The following is a 21,823-nucleotide window of genomic DNA, read 5'->3' as shown; positions in this document are numbered from 1 at the left end:
TTATCAAGCTTAGCCAATGTAATTTCAAAGTGTTATTCATACACGAAACGTATTCATACTTGAATAAGAAAATTGTGAATACGACAAAACGAAAAAAAAAATATACTTTCAATCTCTCGAATTGAATTTTGTAATTTATTAAAATATTAATAAACTTTCATTTTCGTCACTAACCTTTTAAGATATATAAAAAAATAAAATAACGAAAGTCATAATACGAGGGGATACCGTAAGCACAAACATACCAAAGCAATGACGACCATAACTCGATTAAAACTACTATTGCCTTTAACGTCCGTATAACAGAACGAGTATCTTTTATTTATAATAAATTAAAATTTATCGGCACGTTCAAGTGGAAAACGCTGTCTGTTCATTTTTTTGTTTTAGAAGGAAAGATCATGACTCGTGAAGAATATGATGCAGCAGCAATACCTTAAGGGGACAAAGAAAAAAGTGCATCAAGCGTGGAATATTATGTTGAGAAATAAGAAAGTATCAACTTTTTTCATCGTGTAACTTAAATTATGAGCAGTGCAGTAGTTGCAGAAGCAAGTTAAATTGATGTTTTTACACGGTAGCATCTAACCAAGCTTACTTAGAATTTTCATTGATATTGGTATACACTTGGGAAATGTAGACAAAAATTCCGGTCTACATTTCCAAAGTCTGTGTGTCAATGAATCAAAGTTATTTTCATCACGCTTCAAACATTAAAATATTATCAAATAAATAAGAAAAAAATTTTTATAATTTTTTTAAATTGAATGACGTATCACTATTATTCTGCATATTTAAAAAAAATACTATCTAAATTCTTTTGCTATCCATTGGAAATATTTTATGAAAATTGTTTTATCATTACATAACATAGTTTTGTGTAACATTACCTCTTTTTCACAACTGTAATAGAGCTTTGTCGCTTTTATGCTCTTATCATGCATCAGACTATTGATGCGCCAACATATCCGGTCATCTTTTGTGATTTTTCTATTAAGTGAGTTTATCGACTAAAAAAAAGTGTGAAGTTACATACTCATTCGAAGCACATAATAATATCTAATATGGATTTTCTTTTCTTCAGACAGCTTTGAAAAAGTATTTTATTTCAATTTAGAACATGTCCTAATAGAACTATTGCAATTTGTGAATCCATAAAAAGATGCGATTTAAACAGTTTTTCAAATTTTTACAATTATTCAAAGTGAAGGCGAGGCAAACAAATTAGAAGTTAAGGTAAAATAATTAAACATGAATTAAAAATGAGTATGTGTATGCCCAGTTGGGCTATGAATGACTCAACATGCAATTCACTGCAGCAGAAAATAAAAGAGGTGCAATTAAATGTCAGTCAAAAATTTTAGTCTTTGCATGTTGAGCTCAGAAAATGAAATACCTAATGAAAGCATTACCTATATTATGGCACTCAAAAAAAGAAAAAAAAAACATCTATCTTTTGAGAGAAACCAATTAAAAAATAGCTTTTAATAAAACAACTACTTCTATTGATCCCATTTTAAAATATGAATAGTGATAGAGTATATGCAATAATGGTTAATTTATTAAATTGAATCAATATGCCATGAATACAATAGTATACCTAAAGCCACATCGAAGAGTTTTGGTTGGCAAGCAATTAGCAGAAGCCACATACTCTGTTAGTACATTCATTAAACTTTGCAACTGTTCAACAGATCAAGCATTCTGATAATTCTTGCAACCTTTACCGCAAAAATTCATATTCCCGCCACATGTATGCCTGTATAATAGCAAATTTTGTAACTATTTACATGAACATTGATTTACAAAATATATAAAACAACTTTTTATTATCAATCTCGTCTCATAATTTTTGAACAAGTGCAAATAAACGGCACTCACGTCACTGAAAGCAAATAGCGCCAAAAACTTCTTAAACTAAACGCACTGCGAGTGAAAAAGAATTGAAAAGGAAATAAAAGTAATAAACAAGGAAGCTTGTCACAAGGTTATGTAAATATCGACGAAGCCGAGCAAAATAAACGGGATCGCGCTCAAACGACGCACGGAGGGCCGACTGACGAGCGAGCTGCTTTCCGCGAGTGCATGGTCCAACCCCCCAACCCGGTGCAAGCGGGCGGCACGAGAGTGGCGGTTAGGGTGAAGACGCGCAAACTCGGATGCGCGACGCAAGCTCGCACAAAATCGCATTATATATAGTTATTGACTCTATTATTGCATTTTTGTCCTTATTATCCTTTTTGTTAGGAGCTATTGATCATTCTTCGCATGTACCGTTTAATGAAATATTAGTCTGTTGACGTTTTAAAAATAATACGTGGGATGATTTACTAATAATCTGAAAATAATATCAGTCAAGTATCATTATTACAAGTATGTATATTGAAGAAATAATTGTTTTCAGCGTTGATTAACGTTTCAACAGTTTTAAAAAAATATTTTTAGTCCTTTTGAAAATGTGTGAAAATAATACCTATAAGATAAATTGTTAATAAATTTATTAATAGATTGATAATAGATTAGTTTGTTAATAGATTGATCGATTTTGAGGAGAAAAATTTAATTACGTCTTTTACCGAAAAATTCACGCGAGGTAATTTAAACCTTTATAACTTCACTTTTGCTTAAACTCCGTCATTCCTTTTATACCATCGAATGGTTGATAGACACGTGCGCGCGGGCGCAAGAACTCGTTGATCGATTTTTATGCTTAGTCCTGCTCCGACAACTTCTTTCAGTCTACAAATGTTCCTACGTACGTATGCACATTTATGCGTAGATGATTCTGGTACATTTGGAGATAAATTCGGGACGAAAATAAGTTCTTCAGTTACAAGAGTTATTCATCTATGTTAATCATCTCTTTCGGATAATAATCATGACCTTTAGCAATGAGTATTATGTAATTAATCGAAATTTAATAGATTATTTATCATTTAGTGAAAAATAGATTATTTTCAACATATGTGAAGTTTTAGAGACACAATAAGAGTATAAATTCGGTGATGTATTATTTTTAAATTCACCTTTTTTAGTTACATATAAATACTCAAACATTCCTGAAGTTTCAGGACTTCAGTACTCAAACCTGAAGTAATTCAGGTGTATTCTTAAATCGATTCTAAGCATTTTCAAGAATACGTTTTTTTAGTATAGTGCTTACTTTTCGAGTTGAAAATTGTCAAAATGATTTCGATCAGGTTAGAGCGGGCAGAAAATCTATTGGTCATATGTCCGATTCTCTATAGTATAAAATTATTAATACTTGTAAAAGTACATTAGACTATCATTCAGCTCACTATTATTTTTCGTTTCAAGTAGCAACTTTTAAAATTTTGATTAACGACCATGCTATTTATTAACACTTTTATGAGAAATTGAGTTATCTTTTGGATATTTCAATGTCGTATTAATACTCAAATACCTGAGCCTTTTATAGAGCTGTTGAATGAATATTGATCAAAATTAACTAATATTATTTGTTCTATAAATGGATTCTATAAATGGATGCATCAAAACCAAAGAAAATCGTTATTTAATTTTCTATATTGAACAATATGTATTATATGTTGCTAGTACTACATTATTAATAAAATTCTTTACCCCTGAATAACTTAAAACATCAAATATAAATACAATGCAAAAATAATGCATTGAGAATATACTGCAGAAGAGGGTAAAAGAGTTGTTTTTGTATGGGAATCACGTACACCTTCAACTTATAACATCTTACTTATATTCCGCATTGTGTTATTCTTGCCACAGAAAAAGAAATAAAGACGTAGAAAATAATATCCATGCGTCTTAAAAATTTTCTGTTACCGTATATAGACATAGTTATATCATACATTCAAGATTACATTTTCACAAAATACTTTAAAAATTACTGAATTTTCAATTAATATATAGTAATTCACTAAGAATTTTCTTGAATAGAGTACATTGAATTTTCAAAATGGTAAAAGAAATGGCATGAAAATTTACTTTTGATATTCTAACCACACTTAAGCCTACGAGGCTTGAAAATAGAGTATGAAAGAAAGAAGAATGACACAGAGACAGCCGTGAGAATGCACAGACATTTGTAGAATGTTGTGTTGCAGACGATAGGTTTTATATTCTTAGCTATTCCCTAGCGGCTTTTCATGTAAATGTCTCTGTGCTGCTGATTCCTCTTGAGGACGTCCAATAAATCGTCTTCACTTTGTTATTTGCAAATATGAAAGTGAAATTTGAAGAAATATTTGCACCGATGAAAGTAGAATCAATCATGAATAGACTGTATTTTTTCTTGCGTTAGCTTTTCTTTTGAAAATGTTATTCGTACTAACGAGACTTTTCATATTAACTAAAAGCATCTAAAAAAAAATGTTTCTAGTAGCAAGTACTTTTCAAATAGCTAACCGACTCTTGGTATACGTAAACTTTACGAATTTTGTCCAAAAACAGTATACTCAAGAACTAAGGATTAGGCCATAATTCCTTCCTTCAGTAAAAATTGAATCCTACCAAGTGCTGTAGGCTTTAGTAAAACAATAGAGAGCAAAGAGCGAGTGCAAGAAACTTTCATTTTACTAATCAAGGGAGTGCGTCGCTTACAAGGGCTGACTTTTTGGTTCTTTTTTGCATTTCTAAAGAAACAAAAACATAGTGGTGAAAACTAAGAGTTGTAAATTTTCTCAACTTATGCAAAATAAAGGTACTTCGAATATATTAACAATGTATTTAACAATGTTTAAATTTATATCATAAAAAACTTAAAATACTTAAAATTTTAGACCTGATATTTAAAATATTTCGAAAATGAACTCTAATTAAATCAAATAAAAATTGCAATTATTTCGCAGCTGACTAAATTTATAAATATCGATTATTACCACTTGATAAGCTGGTAGAAAGAAAAGTAAATATAATTTTTAGAAAAGTTAAGATTTAAAAAAAAATAAGAAACCGAGTATACTGGAGCGTAATATTATATCAGTTAGTGTCAATCTTTAAGCGATAAAAGCATTCATAAGTGGAAGCAACGTCGTGCTGAGCTTTCCCAGCTTCCGAAATTTTACAAATTTTATCGAATTTTATTCATCTCATTTTCCTCTATAGTCTATCGAGTAGTACAAAATATGATGCAGATGATTTATAACACCTTAGAGTTAAAAAAGATTATGTAACTAGATATTATTTCTCAATGTCAAGGCTGATTCGCCCAAAATTATGCCCATTATCTATTATCCACATTTCCCAGATTTCGTCTTTTAATCAACCCTTTGCGTACACCTATTTCAATTTTACACAATCGAAAATTTTTGTCTTGTTTCTAGGATCCCAAAAACAGTCTTCAATCGTCGGCACAGGCGTCATATTGTTTTTGATATTTTTAAAAAGGAACGAAACCAGATTTTAAATTTGACCATGTACATTATCCGTTTCGTATCATTGCAGTATGATATTTCAAGTAAACATATTTTTTAAAGGAATTTAAAGAGAGCTGTAATGATAAGCATAAATATCTGCAACATAAATTAGTACGTAAGATTTAATATCTAGTCCTTTGTTTGCCTGGAAAGTAAATCTCTAGATAAAGAAAAGATTTTGAGACTTTGTTTTAACCTTGTACTGGGCACTTTCATATCCTATAACTAAATTCATAATGCTTGTTTTTATCGCTGAAAAAATTTTATGCAAAACGAGTTCGTAATTTGTACAAATGATTTAAATTTTTTATGAACGGTGAATTTTTTTTTTAAATGGTGTAATTTGAGAAAATTATTTTTATACAAGAAGTGCAACGACAAGACAAATAAATCTGTTTTCAGTTAGTTATGTTTGCTCCTAATTTTCGTGATTCTTATAAATTGTTTCTTACTTGGATGAAATAGCTCATCACATATTGACGCTGTTTTCTTTCAAATCAAATCAAAATTAGAAACTCCGACAAAACAGCATTGTTATACATTTTCATCCCCAATTTTTTGGGAATTCTTTTTAGTATTTTAAAAAAAGATAATTGTATCTCACAATATTTGTTTGGTAAAAGCAATATTAGAGCATGTGGCACAAAACAGATGTTAATCCATGCAAGGGAAGTGAATCTCTACAATCGAGCTTTCATAAGGATGCAAATATTTCTTGTACGAGAAAACTACACCAAAAGTACTTTATTTCAGATTATAAGACTTTCTCTCTACGTTTCGAGTATATCTTCCTCGAGCTCCGAGAAATTTTTTATTTCAATACTAGGTTGGGCAATTAAAACATTTTAGAATTAATATTCACGCAAAAACTTGACCAGATCAGCGTAAAAGTTGAAATAACGATTTCCGCATAATTCATACATCTCATTAGAGACTTGAGAGTCTCTCACAAGCATTGTGGTAATTCAAGTTTATTGAATTTATTGAATTTATTGAATCTATGTGTTCTATTTGAATATTCTAAAATTGTTTCATATGTGTAACTGAGGCTCAAAATGCTTTGTTCTCTTATGAAATGAATGAAAAGTCAGTTTTCAAATTAATCAAGCCATACCCCTGCTTCAGGAATCTTCAGGAAACACAAATGGATGTAAAGTACTCACCTAAAACAGAAAAAGGAAAAATAATTAATATTTGACGATAAATATATTTGCACTTGAAATTTTAATGAAAAATTTCAAATAAAATAAAATAGAAATCGACTAGCTCTTATTGTTGGTTTTGTGAAGGTCATAGTCATAAATATTCGCAAACATCGTAATGGGCAATATCTCTAGAGTTAAATCATAGCTAAGCGCATATCCACCAATGCAGCTTGATCGCGATTCGCGTTTTCGAATACATGAGCAAAAATAAAAGAGTGAAACCGATCGTGCGAAAATCGGCTTCACGTAGATCGGTATTAGATACGCTTCGAAAACGAAGATGAAGTGCCGATTAATTTCGTTTCACATACTCTCACTTTCAGTTCTCTCCCTTCAATTTCAGGTAACTACGTATATTGTTGAATGCGTGAGAATTATAAATCATTACCGGGGAAAATACATGATAATACTTTTTAACAGAAGAATGAATGCTCATATCGCTGTTTATAACTCAAATAAACAACTTAATTTATAGTTTATTCAATCTGATATTTAAAAGTAACCAATAATTTGTTTTGAGAATAATAATATATTTTTTTTATTATTTAATTTAAAACGAGAGTGAAAAAATCGATGAAGCTTATGAAAGCATACGATATATGCTTCTTTTGTATTGTCCAAGAATTTTCATAGCTTCAATGTTGGTTTTTCCAGGTCATGTTTTGTGTATATTATGAAAAAAATTTTTTAATAAAAACCTTAAAGACATGTATAATAATATGAACGATTATATTGCAAAAAAATTGGAGTGACAGTGTTAACTGAATAGTTTAATCTGCTGTTTGATTGTATTCTACCTGAGTGTTGCTGCTTTTGCCAATAATGACGCCGGGCCAGCTGATCCTTGAGCGTCAACTCGTAATGTCCGAGATTTTCGCGTGACAAAGATCTTATTAGAATGCCGCGAAGTGCCGCCAAGGTACTGCTCGGAATCTGCCGATCCATTTTTTAGGCGTCCGTTTTGCACTTGCATAGCTCGATTTATGACGATATGAGCTATGGTATCTGTAGATTCTTTACGACTAGAAACTACATATTTTTTTATTAGAGCGAGCACTTTCCATCATCTTCCTATACGGAGTTTATGACTTGCATATTGTATTCGACTATCGCTGCAGAGATTTTATGTTTGAACACGCGTTTGGTAAAAAAGTAAAAAAGGTCAACTAAAAATAATACAATGAAAATCAATGCAGAACTACTTGCAGCGCAGTAATCTCGAGACTGATTTTACTTTGCCCCAAAGTGAGAAAAAATTGCGGTAATCGTGGGTTTTTATTTCAGGAAACGCACCAAGTTTTAGACACTTGCATAAATGTATTCAGTGTAGCAAAAATAGAGCACTTGTACGACAGGCGGCTATTCTTCCGATTTCCGCTTAATCTCGACCGACTCGCGTCGTCGCGTCTTCTCGCCGCTGAAATGAAACGAGTCATACAGCAGCAGAGTATTATAGACTGTCACGCAACTTTACATCGGAGACACACTCACACACCTCTCTGGAATCTGGGTTAAACGAGCTTAGATCGCCAATGTATCACTGTTACTTTGTATGATTGAATGGGTATACGTCGATTGTATATATATTTAAGTAAACTAGATTGCGAGGGTCATTGCGGCGGTGTACCGGATTATCATACATACTCGACGTGAAAGTGACAAAATAATTAATTGACCAGCTTATTATGAGAGCCGGTGTATAATTAGGGATAAAATCCGGACGGCAATTTCGAAGCAAAATATTGACGTCATTTCCCATCGAATTCTGCGGCGTTTTCGCAGAAACAAGGCGTAGCAGTTATTTTCTATCTTTTTTAGCTGTATTTATTGCGTCTATCGTAATTATTTCAACTCTTCAAACGAGGAAGCATGTAGGTAATTGTATATAACTGATAACATAATGGCGTCCTTGCTGCCGGCTATTTAGTAAGCGCGCACGTATATGGTCAAAACAAAAAAGAGAACGACCTTGCGCGATCGAGAAAAATTCACAGAGTCACAGTATTGTCTTTCTATAACGAAAATCGTAAAAAAAAATAAACAAATGAAATCTCAGCCAACGGTTTAACGCAGCTGTTTTAGCTCGAGACAGAGTGACATCACTTGCCTCGACGTAGATGAATTATCGCGAAGTTTATGTACGTGAAAAAAAATCGCGATCGTTGTAAAAATATAAATTCGCGCAAAATAGGGAACGTGACATAGGCGTATACCTTTCTCGTGTGATCAAGAGCACGAGCAGCTGCGTCGGCCGAGAGTGATGTAATTTGTTGTGTGGACTATATTTATATCATAGCACGAGTGCGTTCGGTGGTACATGTTTTGGCTTATAGCTGCAGTGTCGATTTAGCGTAACGCGATCTCATGGAATTCTAAAGTTACGAATGTATACAGGCATAATACAAGATATCTCATGGACGTCGTCGTCATCGTTGAAATGAGAGGCAAAAAGTTAAAATCATTCGGCCGGCTTCGTCGGACGGAAAAATCGACGTAAACGACGAGTGTGCGCGACGATTAATTACGTAATTTTGCATGAATGAAAGAAAAAAAGGCCAAACGAGTGCGTGAAGCATTAGCCGAACGTGCTACTGTCTACCGCACGAGAGCACATGGCCTCAATCCTGTTACAAAATCCAAATATAGATTTTATACCGGGAAGAAGCTCCAAGACTACTGCTGCCTACTCTTATATATCGTCGTGGTCGTAGGCCTTTTTTGTTCTCGCTCGACATATGATCTACTTGCTACACTGAATAATTCTCGCGCGCTTATCGCATATTTTTAATCAAAGTTCTCCAAAAAAGTATGCCAACCCACATTGTTTTGATCGGGCTAGTTTCAAATGTTAACTTTTCAAATGGCGTAATAATTATTTTTAAAATTATTTAACGGAATTTGCATTAATGATCGAATACAATGTGTAAAGCCACTCCTAAATAAATGAAAAATAATAACAATAAGCCGTCATACACAACGCCAGCCCCGGATGAGCAACACGTGTTTGTCACAAGAGATCTTGGCTCTTTTTTATTAGACGTACGCAGCACAGGCACATTTTAAAACACTTGCGTAACTCGCTTAATTTCACAATCCACCAAACACTGCATCGTAAAACCAGCACAAAGCACAAAACCAACTTAAAGGAAAATCTAGACACGTATCAAATACAATGCGCAACGATATGTGTCGGACAACTGCATGCGCTCGCCGCTGCAGCTACTCGAACGCACGAAAAAGCATATATATTCACGGTAAGTGTCCCTTCCTCCGTGCTGTTTGCTGAACACTACTAGTATACTTCGATTCGCGCGCTCGAATGACCGAGCCAATCAAGTGTGCAGTGGGGGAGTCGCTTACAATATATGTATACTTGTCTATATAACTTACTACTTATTATGTATGTAAACACACTTACACGCATATCCGAGCTCTCACTCACACACGTGTATATGAATGTTTATTGTTGTTATATTGAAAAGCTGAATGTATATGAAACCCTGCTGAGTTGCATAAGATATATGGATAGACAATGTATTCCAATTACCTTGTGAAAAACGTTTCATACAGTGTAAAGCGCTTTTCGAATGATCGTGACTCATGTGCGCGTGGTCTTTCGTACTTAACGATTATTTTGCTGATTTTCGGATGCCGTTGATCCGTGCCGAGAAAGTTCTTCTGCAATGTTGCTGTTCGATCCCTGTATGTAAGGGCGTGTATCATACATTTTATGCCGCGTCACTGCAGCTCTACGTTGATTGAGATTTTAATTATTGATTAGTCAACTGTGGCAGCTAGCTATAGCGATTAGTTAGATAATAATGTTAAGCATGAAGCAGTTAATAATGAAGAATTATTTTATTTCCAAGGCTGTCGTTGAATTTTACACTTTGTATACGCATAGTTGAGTTTTTTCATCATTACTATTAACTCATAATTGAGTTATGCTGCCTACGGGTTAAGTACTCGATCAACAATCCATTTAATTTTCGATTCGATTAATTTAATTCTTAACGCAATAGCATCGTTGAATTAAAAAAAATTATTAGATTGTTTCAATACAAAATTCATGAATATTCCAAAATTCTATTGTCAACAACGTTTTGTGAATAATCTACTCTTAACCAGCTATAACAGTTATTTTACATTATTTAACTTTTTCAACTTTTTTTAGTGATTATTTATTAAGCTACGAAAATACCTAATTCTACTTAAAAGTACAACATTTTTTGAAATTTTAAATTGACGAAATGAACTAGTAGGTCAAGTTTAAAAAAAGACAAATGAATTTGTAGAAGCGTTTTTTCGAGCGTGAAATTTGTGCGTCTGACGAGGTTTGCATTATAACTAAACTTATATCCTATTTTATTTTAAATTAAAAAATCATAATTTTAAAATAAATTGAAAAGCAATTATTTGATAAACAATTTTTTTAGTTACTACGTAGTTAAAAAATCATGAAAATAAAGACGTATTCTTATTTAAATATAAAAAAATATGTTTGGTACTGCAGAGCTAGATCAATTTTGCTGGAGGTAAAATTGGAAACATCGTACTGACGTACCGGTCTATGCTCAGGTAGAGTTACGGGCAGAGTTCCACTTTACCGATTACAACCAGAAGTTACCATGTTTCGAAGTTTAACGTGAACAAATCTTGTACTAAAATTTTAAGCTCAAGCAAGTTTTCGATTGTTGGAAAGAAAAGATTCATTTTTATCATTTTTTTTGTACAAATGAAAACGCATATTCTTGACTTGCAAACCTAATTGAACTTATTTTATAAATTGAAAATACTAGTAATAAATAGCAATTATTATAATTGAGATGAATTTTAAAACTGCTTCCAATAATTTGACAAAAAGCTCCCCCTAATATAATGCTTGTTCCTATTTGTAAGTATAAATGTTAAAAATTGAAACATTTCGAGACCTATTTTAAAATGATAAATTCTAGCGCAAAAATGTGTCCATCTTTTTTTAGATCTTCTTTTAATAGCATAAATAATATCAGTTGAATAAAATCAATTAAATAAATTACGATAACCAATTTTCAGGCTGTAGTTTTTAAAATGTTGGTGTCAAAATGTGAACAATGGTGGCTTCAAAATAAATTTGCGCAATTATTTTAATACTTTTAATTTCCGTTATGCAAAATTTGCTAATAATATCCTCACTCACTATTTATTTTATTTTATTACGCTTCCAAACGATTCGACACAAGTAATTTCCTAAGTATCTTTCTATTCACCCTCCCAATTCATTAAAACTCTCGACAATTTGAAAACTGCCGTAAAACTTTTCTACTGTAAGAACTTTTCGTGACTGATCAGTCTCTAAGGATTTAATAACTCACTTTATCTCGGCGAGGATCGTGCTTTAAAGCCGCGGCGGTAAATTTTAAAATCAATAATTACCTCAAGTTTATTTCCCTTAAACCAGACCGCGATGTCTTTAAATCGTGAACGCTGACCCCTTTTGCTCCATGTGTATGCAGACTTGCAACATAAGCACAGTCAAAAAAATAAAAGGGGACGGCTTCGATCATGGCTCGCCACACGCATATCGTTCCGAGTTTTATTGACGTCGTGATTGCATGTCGGGGTAGAAAATTGCATTACTGACTTTTACAACTCTATGGAGTGTACGCTTTTTTTCATGATTTTTATATGCTTTCGTCGATAAATCGATACAGGAGAAAAAAAGCTTTTTTTCACTGGGAATATTTTTACCCCTTATGATACAATCTGTCGAGATAAAAAAATGTCCTATATCGTACGCATTGTCTGTAAATAAAGCTGACGTGGGCGCGATAGTACAAGCGCATGGCTTATACTTGACTCATCGCGGATGGATGAAACAGGATTATATTATCTCTTCGAGGTCCTGTCGCACGCGCCCACTGCGATTATCGGTGCGAATAAGTCTCTCTCTCTCTCTCTCTTTTGCTCTTTCATGTACGCGATGCGCGACGCGTGCGAGCACGTCACAACATAATGCATCCTCTGTCATAATAGATATGCAAAATAATCATTGTATGGACACGTTTGTAATGCGCGCAGAGTTCAAGTGCACAACTCTTCAAGGATTACAAAATATTTTTGCTTCGAAAAGCGATACAAGTGTTGTAGTCATTATGTACCGCGAGTAGCGAACATGTGTGAATTCAAACGAAGAAATTTCAAAGTATAATTTGAAACAACACTTAGCTTGTGTATAGGAGCTCAAGGAGGGAGAAAAAACTTCGTCGATAGTATAATGCATACACTTTCCATACTCGCGGGCCTATATACAAGACGTTTAAAGTGCATCGATACACTTTCCTTCCAAATACATTTGCGATTTTCACGCTTTTTGTGTGTTGTTAGCTATGCACGTTACCACTTACACAAGTACTAAAGCAAGCTCGATTATATTAAGATCTACTATATTAAGATAACTCAAGGAATCTCATAAGTGTTTACCATGGTTGCTTTCTTTCCTCTGTGGTGACTGTAAGCGTAATAGTAGCAAGTGCAAAACAGAAGGGAGCTTCTATGTCGTGTAATGAGATTTTATCATGTGTCTATGGACAGAAAACACGCGACCATTCGATTAAACATTAAGTATATAGATCTTTATGACATCAGTGAAATTCAAACGATCCTGTATTTTATACATGGGAGAAACTGCTACGAAAAATCTAACGTCTAGACTTGGAAGTTTTTATAGCGTACGAGCATTACATAACAATAGGTTTCAAAGTTATATTTATTCTACCCCAAGACAAAAAATCTAAAATCTTATCAGATCTCAAACATGACTGTCTTAATGCGCATATAGCATGACAAAATTGAGACACACCATGCGATTAACGTCATAGTGCTGTCTGCTATATATTAATATCGAGAAGTTTTAACAATTCAACTATCGTATAACTAAGTGATATAGAGATGAAAAACTTGCGAAATCGAAGTTATTTACAAATTTACAACAGTAGATGACACAAAGCCCAAAATCTAAACGTCAGGGAAATGGAGCCAATTTTTTGAAAACTCGTCTTAGCTTATACTTTTTTCACCTCGTGTAGAATTTTGATACTTGAAACCATAAAGGGGTTTAATTCGATTCATATGTCAGTTCGGTTACGATCGAGTTTTCATATATTTATTTCAGTCAACTTTCATTGTCACGAAGAGCTCAAATATTTTGATGAAAAGAAAAAAAAGGAAAAAGCTGAAGTAGTAAAAAATGGGAACGAATGCATGGGCAAATTGACTAATGTGCACTTCCTCATACACTCAGCGACGTACATCATTACGCGATGATAACAGTCGATAAACACGAAGTGTATGTACGCGTACGCGTGTTCATGTAAGCCGCAGCACAGTACGATGCGGTTAACTGGGCTTTTTTTCTCTTCTACACGCACGAAAAGTCTTGCTTTTTATTATTTGTAAAATTGCACGCGTACATCAATATGAATGCACGATCCAATGGATCAATTAATAATGCATGTTCTGTGTTTATAGAGAGCAAGATATATAGAGAATAAAAATACTGTTATACACGCTATGAAATTGCGGTGGAGACTAGAAAAAAATGTTATTTAAAACTATGATATGCGTGGTTTTGCAAGCGCCAGATCGAGACACACTAGAGATCGATCTATTTTTTCTTCTCTTTTTCCAGAGATCGCAATCTTATTCAACTGGTATTATGATACGTGAATACGCCAAACGATCGTGGTGCACGTGTGTGTGCTCTGCTACGTTTTGCGACGAAAGTTACGCAAATTATACACCCGCGAGTACCGCAAATGTGTTCGCATAATAAACGTTGCGAAGAAAAACATATTTGCAAGGATCCGAGCTTACTCGATTACTTACTTTACATAATTCATTTGTTTTGCATATGACTATTCATTTCAAATTGGATCGAGGCGATTCTGCCACTATTGCGTAGCATTATGTAAATGATTGTGGAAAATTATTTATTTAACGTAGATTTTTTTCCTTTTTTTCATCTTTATTTTCACTCGAGTACAAGAAAAGCTGGAAAAGTGAACGAGCCACACGCAAACAGATACGGCTTAAAGGTATATAGAAGAACTGAGCGCAAGACAACAATCGGCCAATTACTCTTTCCTCGCCTTCCGAATAATGGCTGCTACAGCCCTATTGTTCGATGCGCGCGTAAATTCAATGAGACCTCGCGCGCACTTCACCAGTCATTTGTTATTACCTTTTTTTCGTCATCGGCTACTGAAAAGTGATTACGTAAATAAAAATAGATGCAATCTTAGCCTGGTCTATGCCTCGTTAATATATGTAAACACGTATCGGGATCCGATAGACGCAGAGCTGCATACACTATAAAAGGCATCGGTAAAAGCGACACTTTCTCCAAATTTATACTTTCGTAAATCGAGTTGAGAAAACTACCTCCTCGAGGGCACGCACTGAATAACCTGTTCGATTTGCGTATTAAATTTTTGAGGAATGGCAAGGGTGGCATTAGCGCAATGCGCAAGGAACAGAGAGATTCATCATAAAATTTAATGCTCTTATATACACACGGCTTACGTGTCATTTCTTCATCATCTTTATGCATGCAGAATATTACACGTAACTCCTCGTTACGTAGATTTTTCAACAAAATTATAAAAGTGGTTTCTTGACAATTAATTTGAAATATAGCTCGTACAGTGTAAAAGTATATATCGTACACTGACGAGATCTTTTGTACTCTATCGTAGATATCGATTTGATTTTCGTATTTTTATGCAGCTCTCATTATTATTTATTTCACTCGATTACCCAATAATATTAATATGCATATAGTGGAATATAATAGCAGTCACTCTCTCTCTCTCTCTCTCATTTGTCGTTTCAATCAAGCGTAAAATGACCCAGTCTCTTGTACTTTAATTTGTTCATACACAAATAGATATATTTAGATCAGTCTTCTCAGCTTACATGACCTGAACTCGATTTCTTTGACTCGAGTTCAATATTTCAGTTATGTGAATGTACAATTAATAAATTATCTCTCGGATAAAACATTTGTATGTGATTCATGTGTTGGTGCAATCGAATTTTCTTTGTTTTTCCCTGAATGTCTTTCCAAAATACTGGCTTGGAGCCTAACGATCAGCAAAATAGAACATCTACTACAAAGCTATTTAGAAAAATATTCAGTCACAGTTACAGAAAGTGTTGGGAAATTGTAATAAGAAATAAATCATAGCGTTCGCGAGTAATTTTCAAAGCATACAGACAGCGCATATGTATTTCCTAGCTTGGTTCCGTTTCGATTAGTGCACACGATCTTTAATTATTGTGCACATATTTATGTGTAGAAAGTGATCTCCTTTACTTTGAAACTAATACATTATCATACGCTACAGGTATAAAACACGGGGTTATCTAGAAAAAAAAGTTTTATGTAGGCTAATGCTCGAACTAATAACTCCGAAGCTTACACAGCGGACGATCGTTTTTTCGCAAAAAACACGCCAAACACTGCGTCTTGGTGTAGGTCAGACCGATGAACTTTTTATTTGAGTAGAAAACCACTGCATAATTGATTATTCATCAAACAGAATATTGCTCGGCGCCATAAATAGTAGCAAATAAATATTTATTGCAATTACAAGTATTACTTCGTACATTCTGCAAAGTTTAAAGTAACTATATGTGAATATTTTTGAAAGACCTGCTATATATTTTCTCATTCGTTACTGGCACGATGAGATACGTTTAAAATGCCAATTTCGAGTTTTGCGATATAAGCAATTACACGTAGGTTTGATTTAATTATATTCTACGAATACGTAAGGTATGTTATAATTGTGAATCATCCATAATCCGATTCTTAATTGAAAATTTCGCATTGAAAATAAAAGCATCTTGTAATTAAGACGTTTTGTTTTGGTACGTGATGTGCAGTTCAAGCAAGTTCTACGTACATATTACTTTACGCTCGTATAATTAAACATCATAAATTTATAAGCAATTAAAATTCATGTTTCAAGTAAGAATTTATAATATTCATCCTTTATATACATTAAAGTGATGGTCAGTCAGTTTCAGAAACGTAGTTGGTGTATGGCTTGGACCTTCATTCTGTCCCCCATGATTTTTTCTTATATTCAGCTTTATAAAATTACTATGTAAGGTATACATACTCTTGAATCGATTTTGTATACATTATGCATATGCGAAAGAAAACATCCTTTATAGCAACGTCACGGTGCAAAAGGTGAGGACAGCATGGGGTGGTAGCAACATGATCGGTATCTCTGTTAAATTATGTTGGTAGCACCTCGCATACGTTTTGTATACAGAAAAAAAGGCAAAATGTGTATGCGATGCAGTTTAAAAATACCTTTACTTATTTATACTTTTTTAAGATGATCAAGTGTTATATCGTTGATGCGTTTGACGCAGAATGTTACAAAACTTGTTATGAATTAGAGTAATAAAAAGACTCGATAGCGCAAACTAAAAATCCAAAGAAAGGACGAAACTATAAAGATGTAAGATTTTTGCAAAAGCGTAGGCATTTATCAGGGATTTTTGATAAACGTACACGTGAAACTGGCGTTGGCTTCAGATGTCTATTGAAAAGACCTTGGACATCGGCTAAAAATTTTATCCTAGCGATAAGCTCGGCAGCAACACGCATGTATTGTACGATCTACTTATATGCTACGAGCAGCGAGTATACATATAGCAGAGAGGAGAAAGAAAGAGAAAATATCGTAACCCTTTAGTCTTATAAAGTTTCGCGCCTCTGCTCTTGCTCGTCGATAAATAAACGAGCTTCTAACGATAGTCATCCATTGATATTGACAAGGTTTTGCGTCACTAAGAGCTCTCCATCGAGAGTCTGCAATTGCAAAGCGAGCTTTATGTTAAACGCATACAACCATATGCAATGAAAATCTCGTGTATAAACAAGCTCGGGGATTTATGGCGATACTGCAGCATGCACACACGTATATGTACGGAAGCGCACGCGCGCCAGAGTACACTGTCTAAATAACATGTTACACGCGCGAAAGAAAGACACGTGTTTTCTACGCTTCCCTTTACAATGGCCGACAGCATGAGATGTATATTATGCAGTGAAAGCAACATTTTAGGATGTCGACGTTGCTGCGGCGTAAGCTTTAACTTTGTCTGTTCGGCCTGAAACTTTACAGAAACGAACGTGGCTATCGATGCACAAAAGTATGGAAAAATATACACGGGTATTAGAAGGAAAAAAGAGCGAGAGACGAGTGAAAGGGCATGCATCGGATATTGATGCGTGCAAATGGGTATCGAACGAAGGAAACGTTTATTCTGATTAGCATACATAGCCGCTTTGTAAGCGTGTATACGTAAGCGCGCACGATATTTATTCGCGCCAAAGTTCAGGCACATACAAAACCCTGGAATTACTTTCTCTTTTATAAGATCGACGAAAAAACACTCGAGCCTGGCAAGTTCAATGCTTAAAAGTGTCCGTCGAGATGCGCCAATAGTTTTATAGTTGAAAGAATACTTGATTGTAGTCGTCATCGTCATTGTGATTACAGCATCACTTGAAGCTGATTTAGTATGCAATCTTAGGGAATAGTGCATCATCGCCCGAAAATTTATGGAATAAATCAGATCTTGGCTAGAAGATTCTCAAAGAATTATTATAACGAGCAACGAGCGAGGTACAAAAAACAATGAACTCGCGATCAACGGTCAATACAGCAACACGAGAATCTTTATCTTGGGAAAGTACAATGACCCTATAAATATCTTGCTTCCATCATTTATTAATTTTTTTTTCATTTACTTATCAATCTAAATATAATTACAGACTTTTCATGTCATGAAATCTATACACTACTGTAAGCAAACGAGACATTACGTAAAAAAGGCACTAGTCGTGTTTTTCACAATTCTGGAAATTACTTTAAATAAATAGGCAGGCCAAAAATTGTTATTTTTCTACAAATAGCCAACTCATAAATTATGCATTTTGTTACGTGTTGCCTAATGACAAGGGAATGACTCGAAAATGAATGATGGACCAGCCGAACGATATGTTTGTGTAGGCGGTCACGTTATTTTTTTAAATTTTTGACAGCGGATATCGATCGATCGAGCGAATTCCGATAAGCGCGGTGCACGTGTCTTGAATCATCAATTGTCGCCATCTCACAATTCTCAAGTTAAATGCTATTAAAATTTATTCCCACCGATGATTCACAGCTGTTAAGCGCCAAATGATATCACGCGTTCAATGTGTAAAAGATATAATATGCAACAGTCAGAGACATATATGTGTCGAATCCATTAATAAATTAACCTGTGCTGACCCACTTAGGCTTCTGCACAATAGGAATGATTATTAAAAAATTATAATATCTCGCAAAGTGCGAATGATGCTTTAAGATTGGAAATTGCATATGTGACTTGGCTCGTTTTCATTGGATGCAAGCCACGCATTCGCGACGTACTTCAATATACAAATCTTAGATTTAGATACAAAATATTGACGTCATACGCGAAGCGGCTTGCGGAGATATTTTTTTCACTTAATTTCTTTCAAGAACGCCAATAAAGGCGATTTCGAAAATGTCGACAAATCATATGATTACAGAATTTCAGCTGGATGACCTAGAGAGCGAGTAGAAACGAGAAGGAGAGGGATAATTTGATTGCCAAAACACACGAACGAAGTTTACAAGGTAAAGCTCATCGGAGCTTTGGAGAATGCCATTTACGAAATGTAGAATAATTGAAGCAGTGTCCTTGATCATCTCTCGAATAGGCTCGTTTGACGAGCTTTACGAGCGACCAGAAAAAAGAGAAGGTGAAAAAACGAGAGGCTCGCCACTCCCATCGTTGTAAATCACACGCCACTGCAGGAGACTCGTATCTAAAGGAAATATCGTCGCTTCCTTTGCATACTTGGTAACATCTTCTAAAGCACTGAATCGGCCAGCGATGTCAATTAATGTTTGGAGACTATTTCGAAACTGCAAATCTGCGATGCATCGGAAATTACAGTATGAACGGGGCGAATTTTGCAGTGACAAGTGTTTTCTAGCGATGAATTTCTGGAGAATGGCCAATCTCGGATGTAATACGTATATTCTTGGAAGCGCGGTGGCCAACTCTACGCGTCTGAGACGCGGATTTTTTCTCCTCGGTGTTGCGAAATCGCAATAGATAAGTATCGAACTCTGCCAATGCGTTAATTTAGAAAATAACAAAACAAAAAAAAAGTAGAGAATAAAAAACGAGAACATCGGACTATATAAACGAGGAAGCGCGACAATTATAAAAACCGGTTAATACGAGTGCCGCTTCCATAATGTATAATAATAAATGCAGCTCCGTGACATTTCAGTCATTTTACAATGTACCGCTCATTTTGCCACATCCACATGCTTTATTGCACGAAGGAAGCTCGAGCGCCACCCGATGGAAAATTGCCATGTTAAACTCGGGCTCGGCATCGCGATGTACGGCCGCGCAGCGCAGGCAAGTGCTACGACGACGACGACGCGAGTTTCTGCGCACTGTATTTTTCCGCTTGTCCCGCTTTTTCTCTTTTCACAATGACCGTTGGCTCTGCACGCGACATCCGAGTTTGCGAATTCACGTTCTCGCGACGTAAAATCGATAAACAACGATTAACGAAAATATCTTGCAAAATCTGAGTAGTTGCTGCTTCCTTGGCAGCAGCAGCAAAACAGGCAATATCAGCAGTGGCACAAAAGAACATTAACTTATATGTGCGCGAGTTTCCATGTAATGTCGAATTTTTTAACGATTCTATGGTCACGGAGTATCGAGGAGGTTTTAGTCACTTTCACCTCTAAAAACTGCTATTACGCGCGCGGAAAAAAAATGAAATATAAACACAAATGAGCCTATTGTTATGCAAGTACACATGTGTATGGATGTACGGCGTGATTTGGACTTTCAACGCGAGGAGAACAAAGAAAACAAGGATTGATTCGCAGATGGAAAAACAGGCATCATTCCATATTACAGGTTGCACTTGGACGCGAACGCGCAAAAAGTGCATTCAGCATCTAAAACCTATCTTCCTTTTTGCGAATCAAGTGAGAACGCTCATATACTTTAGACCTATACACACACATAGACATAGCCATACATATAATATCTAAAGTATCAATCTTAATGGGAGTTTTAGAACGAAAAAGATCGGAAAAAGGGCGAGCACGAGTAGGTTTTATCTCTTCTCAACCGACGCTGAAAAGATAAAACCGGTTGAGACTCTCTGATTTCCATGTATATAATGTTATACGCCAGCATATAGACGCTATATACACGAAACAACAGAAAGAAAAATAAAAGTAAGGCGAGGTGTTTGAAGCAGCAGCATAAGCAGCAACAGCAGCGCAAAGATGTTCTTCATTTTCGACGGGCGATCAATCTTTTCTCTCACAACTTGGCGTACCGAGAGAGAATTATTAAAAAAAGAAGAAAAAAAGCGCCGGAAGAGGCTCGATTCTTCGGCATTTTCTGCGTGTACGTGCCTTTTTTTCATTTATCCGTCACAAGTACTACTTGAGGTAATTTTTCTGTACGACAACTTGCAAGTTTATCCACCGATTGTACTCAATCAACGACTCAAGATCGAAGTTGTGTGAGAAAAGTATTTACTGTACAACAACTTTGCAATGAAACGCAACGACGACAACGACGACAACAACAACAACAACAACAACAGCAATAACAACAACAACAAGAGCAATTGCAACTGCAATAACTACACGATTGAGAGCGCGAGGCGTAACGAACGAGTATTATGGATTATAAAGCTCTAGCTCGAGATAATTGATTGGCTCTCTTTCGTCCATGTGATGCACAGCTGTGTGGTTTTTATTGTCCGATATAAAATCATCATCGCATTTCTCTCCCTCTACGTCCATTTAGAAGAAAGCCATTGGAGAAAAAACAACGAGCCACGAGTCTATTGTGGAAAATGCACTAATGTTCATTCGCGCGATAATTAAATTATAACGGAGTATTGCATATCTGCGCTTTATGGCGGCTCGCACCCAGTACCCACACTCGCCTCTCCTCGATCGCTGTAGCGAATCGATTGACGAACGATTTTTTTCCTCCTTAACGGTTCGAAAGTTTACAAATGTTAAAGTGCATAAAACACGGAATTGTCGAAGAAGCGAACTTGGCGCCGAG

General features: G+C 35.0%; 1 protein-coding gene across 9 annotated transcripts in view; it reads right to left on the bottom strand.

Moving 5' to 3' along the window:
• LOC106648941 (ensconsin-like) overlaps nucleotides 1-21,823 on the bottom strand; it is an 89,238-nt gene that overhangs the window by 33,603 nt on the left and 33,812 nt on the right. The window contains exons 1-2 of one of the 9 annotated variants that reach the window (XM_023457771.1): nucleotides 9,593-9,780; nucleotides 7,417-7,648 (exon numbers count right to left, since the gene is read on the bottom strand). The exons of 7 other annotated variants lie outside the window; for them this stretch is intronic. In XM_023457771.1, the coding sequence (XP_023313539.1) occupies nucleotides 7,417-7,564 (148 nt within the window). In that variant the 5' untranslated portion in view covers nucleotides 7,565-7,648; nucleotides 9,593-9,780. Of the gene's footprint in view, nucleotides 1-1,600; nucleotides 1,679-7,416; nucleotides 7,649-9,592; nucleotides 9,781-21,823 lie in introns of those variants that run through there. One more of the 9 variants, XM_023457762.1, reaches the window with a different exon arrangement.

The sequence above is a fragment of the Trichogramma pretiosum genome, unplaced genomic scaffold, assembly GCF_000599845.2.
Source record: "Trichogramma pretiosum strain Unisexual culture from Peru unplaced genomic scaffold, Tpre_2.0 scaffold22, whole genome shotgun sequence".
In the NCBI taxonomy this organism is placed as follows: Eukaryota; Metazoa; Arthropoda; class Insecta; order Hymenoptera; family Trichogrammatidae; genus Trichogramma; species Trichogramma pretiosum.
The sequence above is the reverse complement of the archived record's forward strand: the minus strand, read 5'-3'. Positions and strand labels throughout refer to the sequence as shown.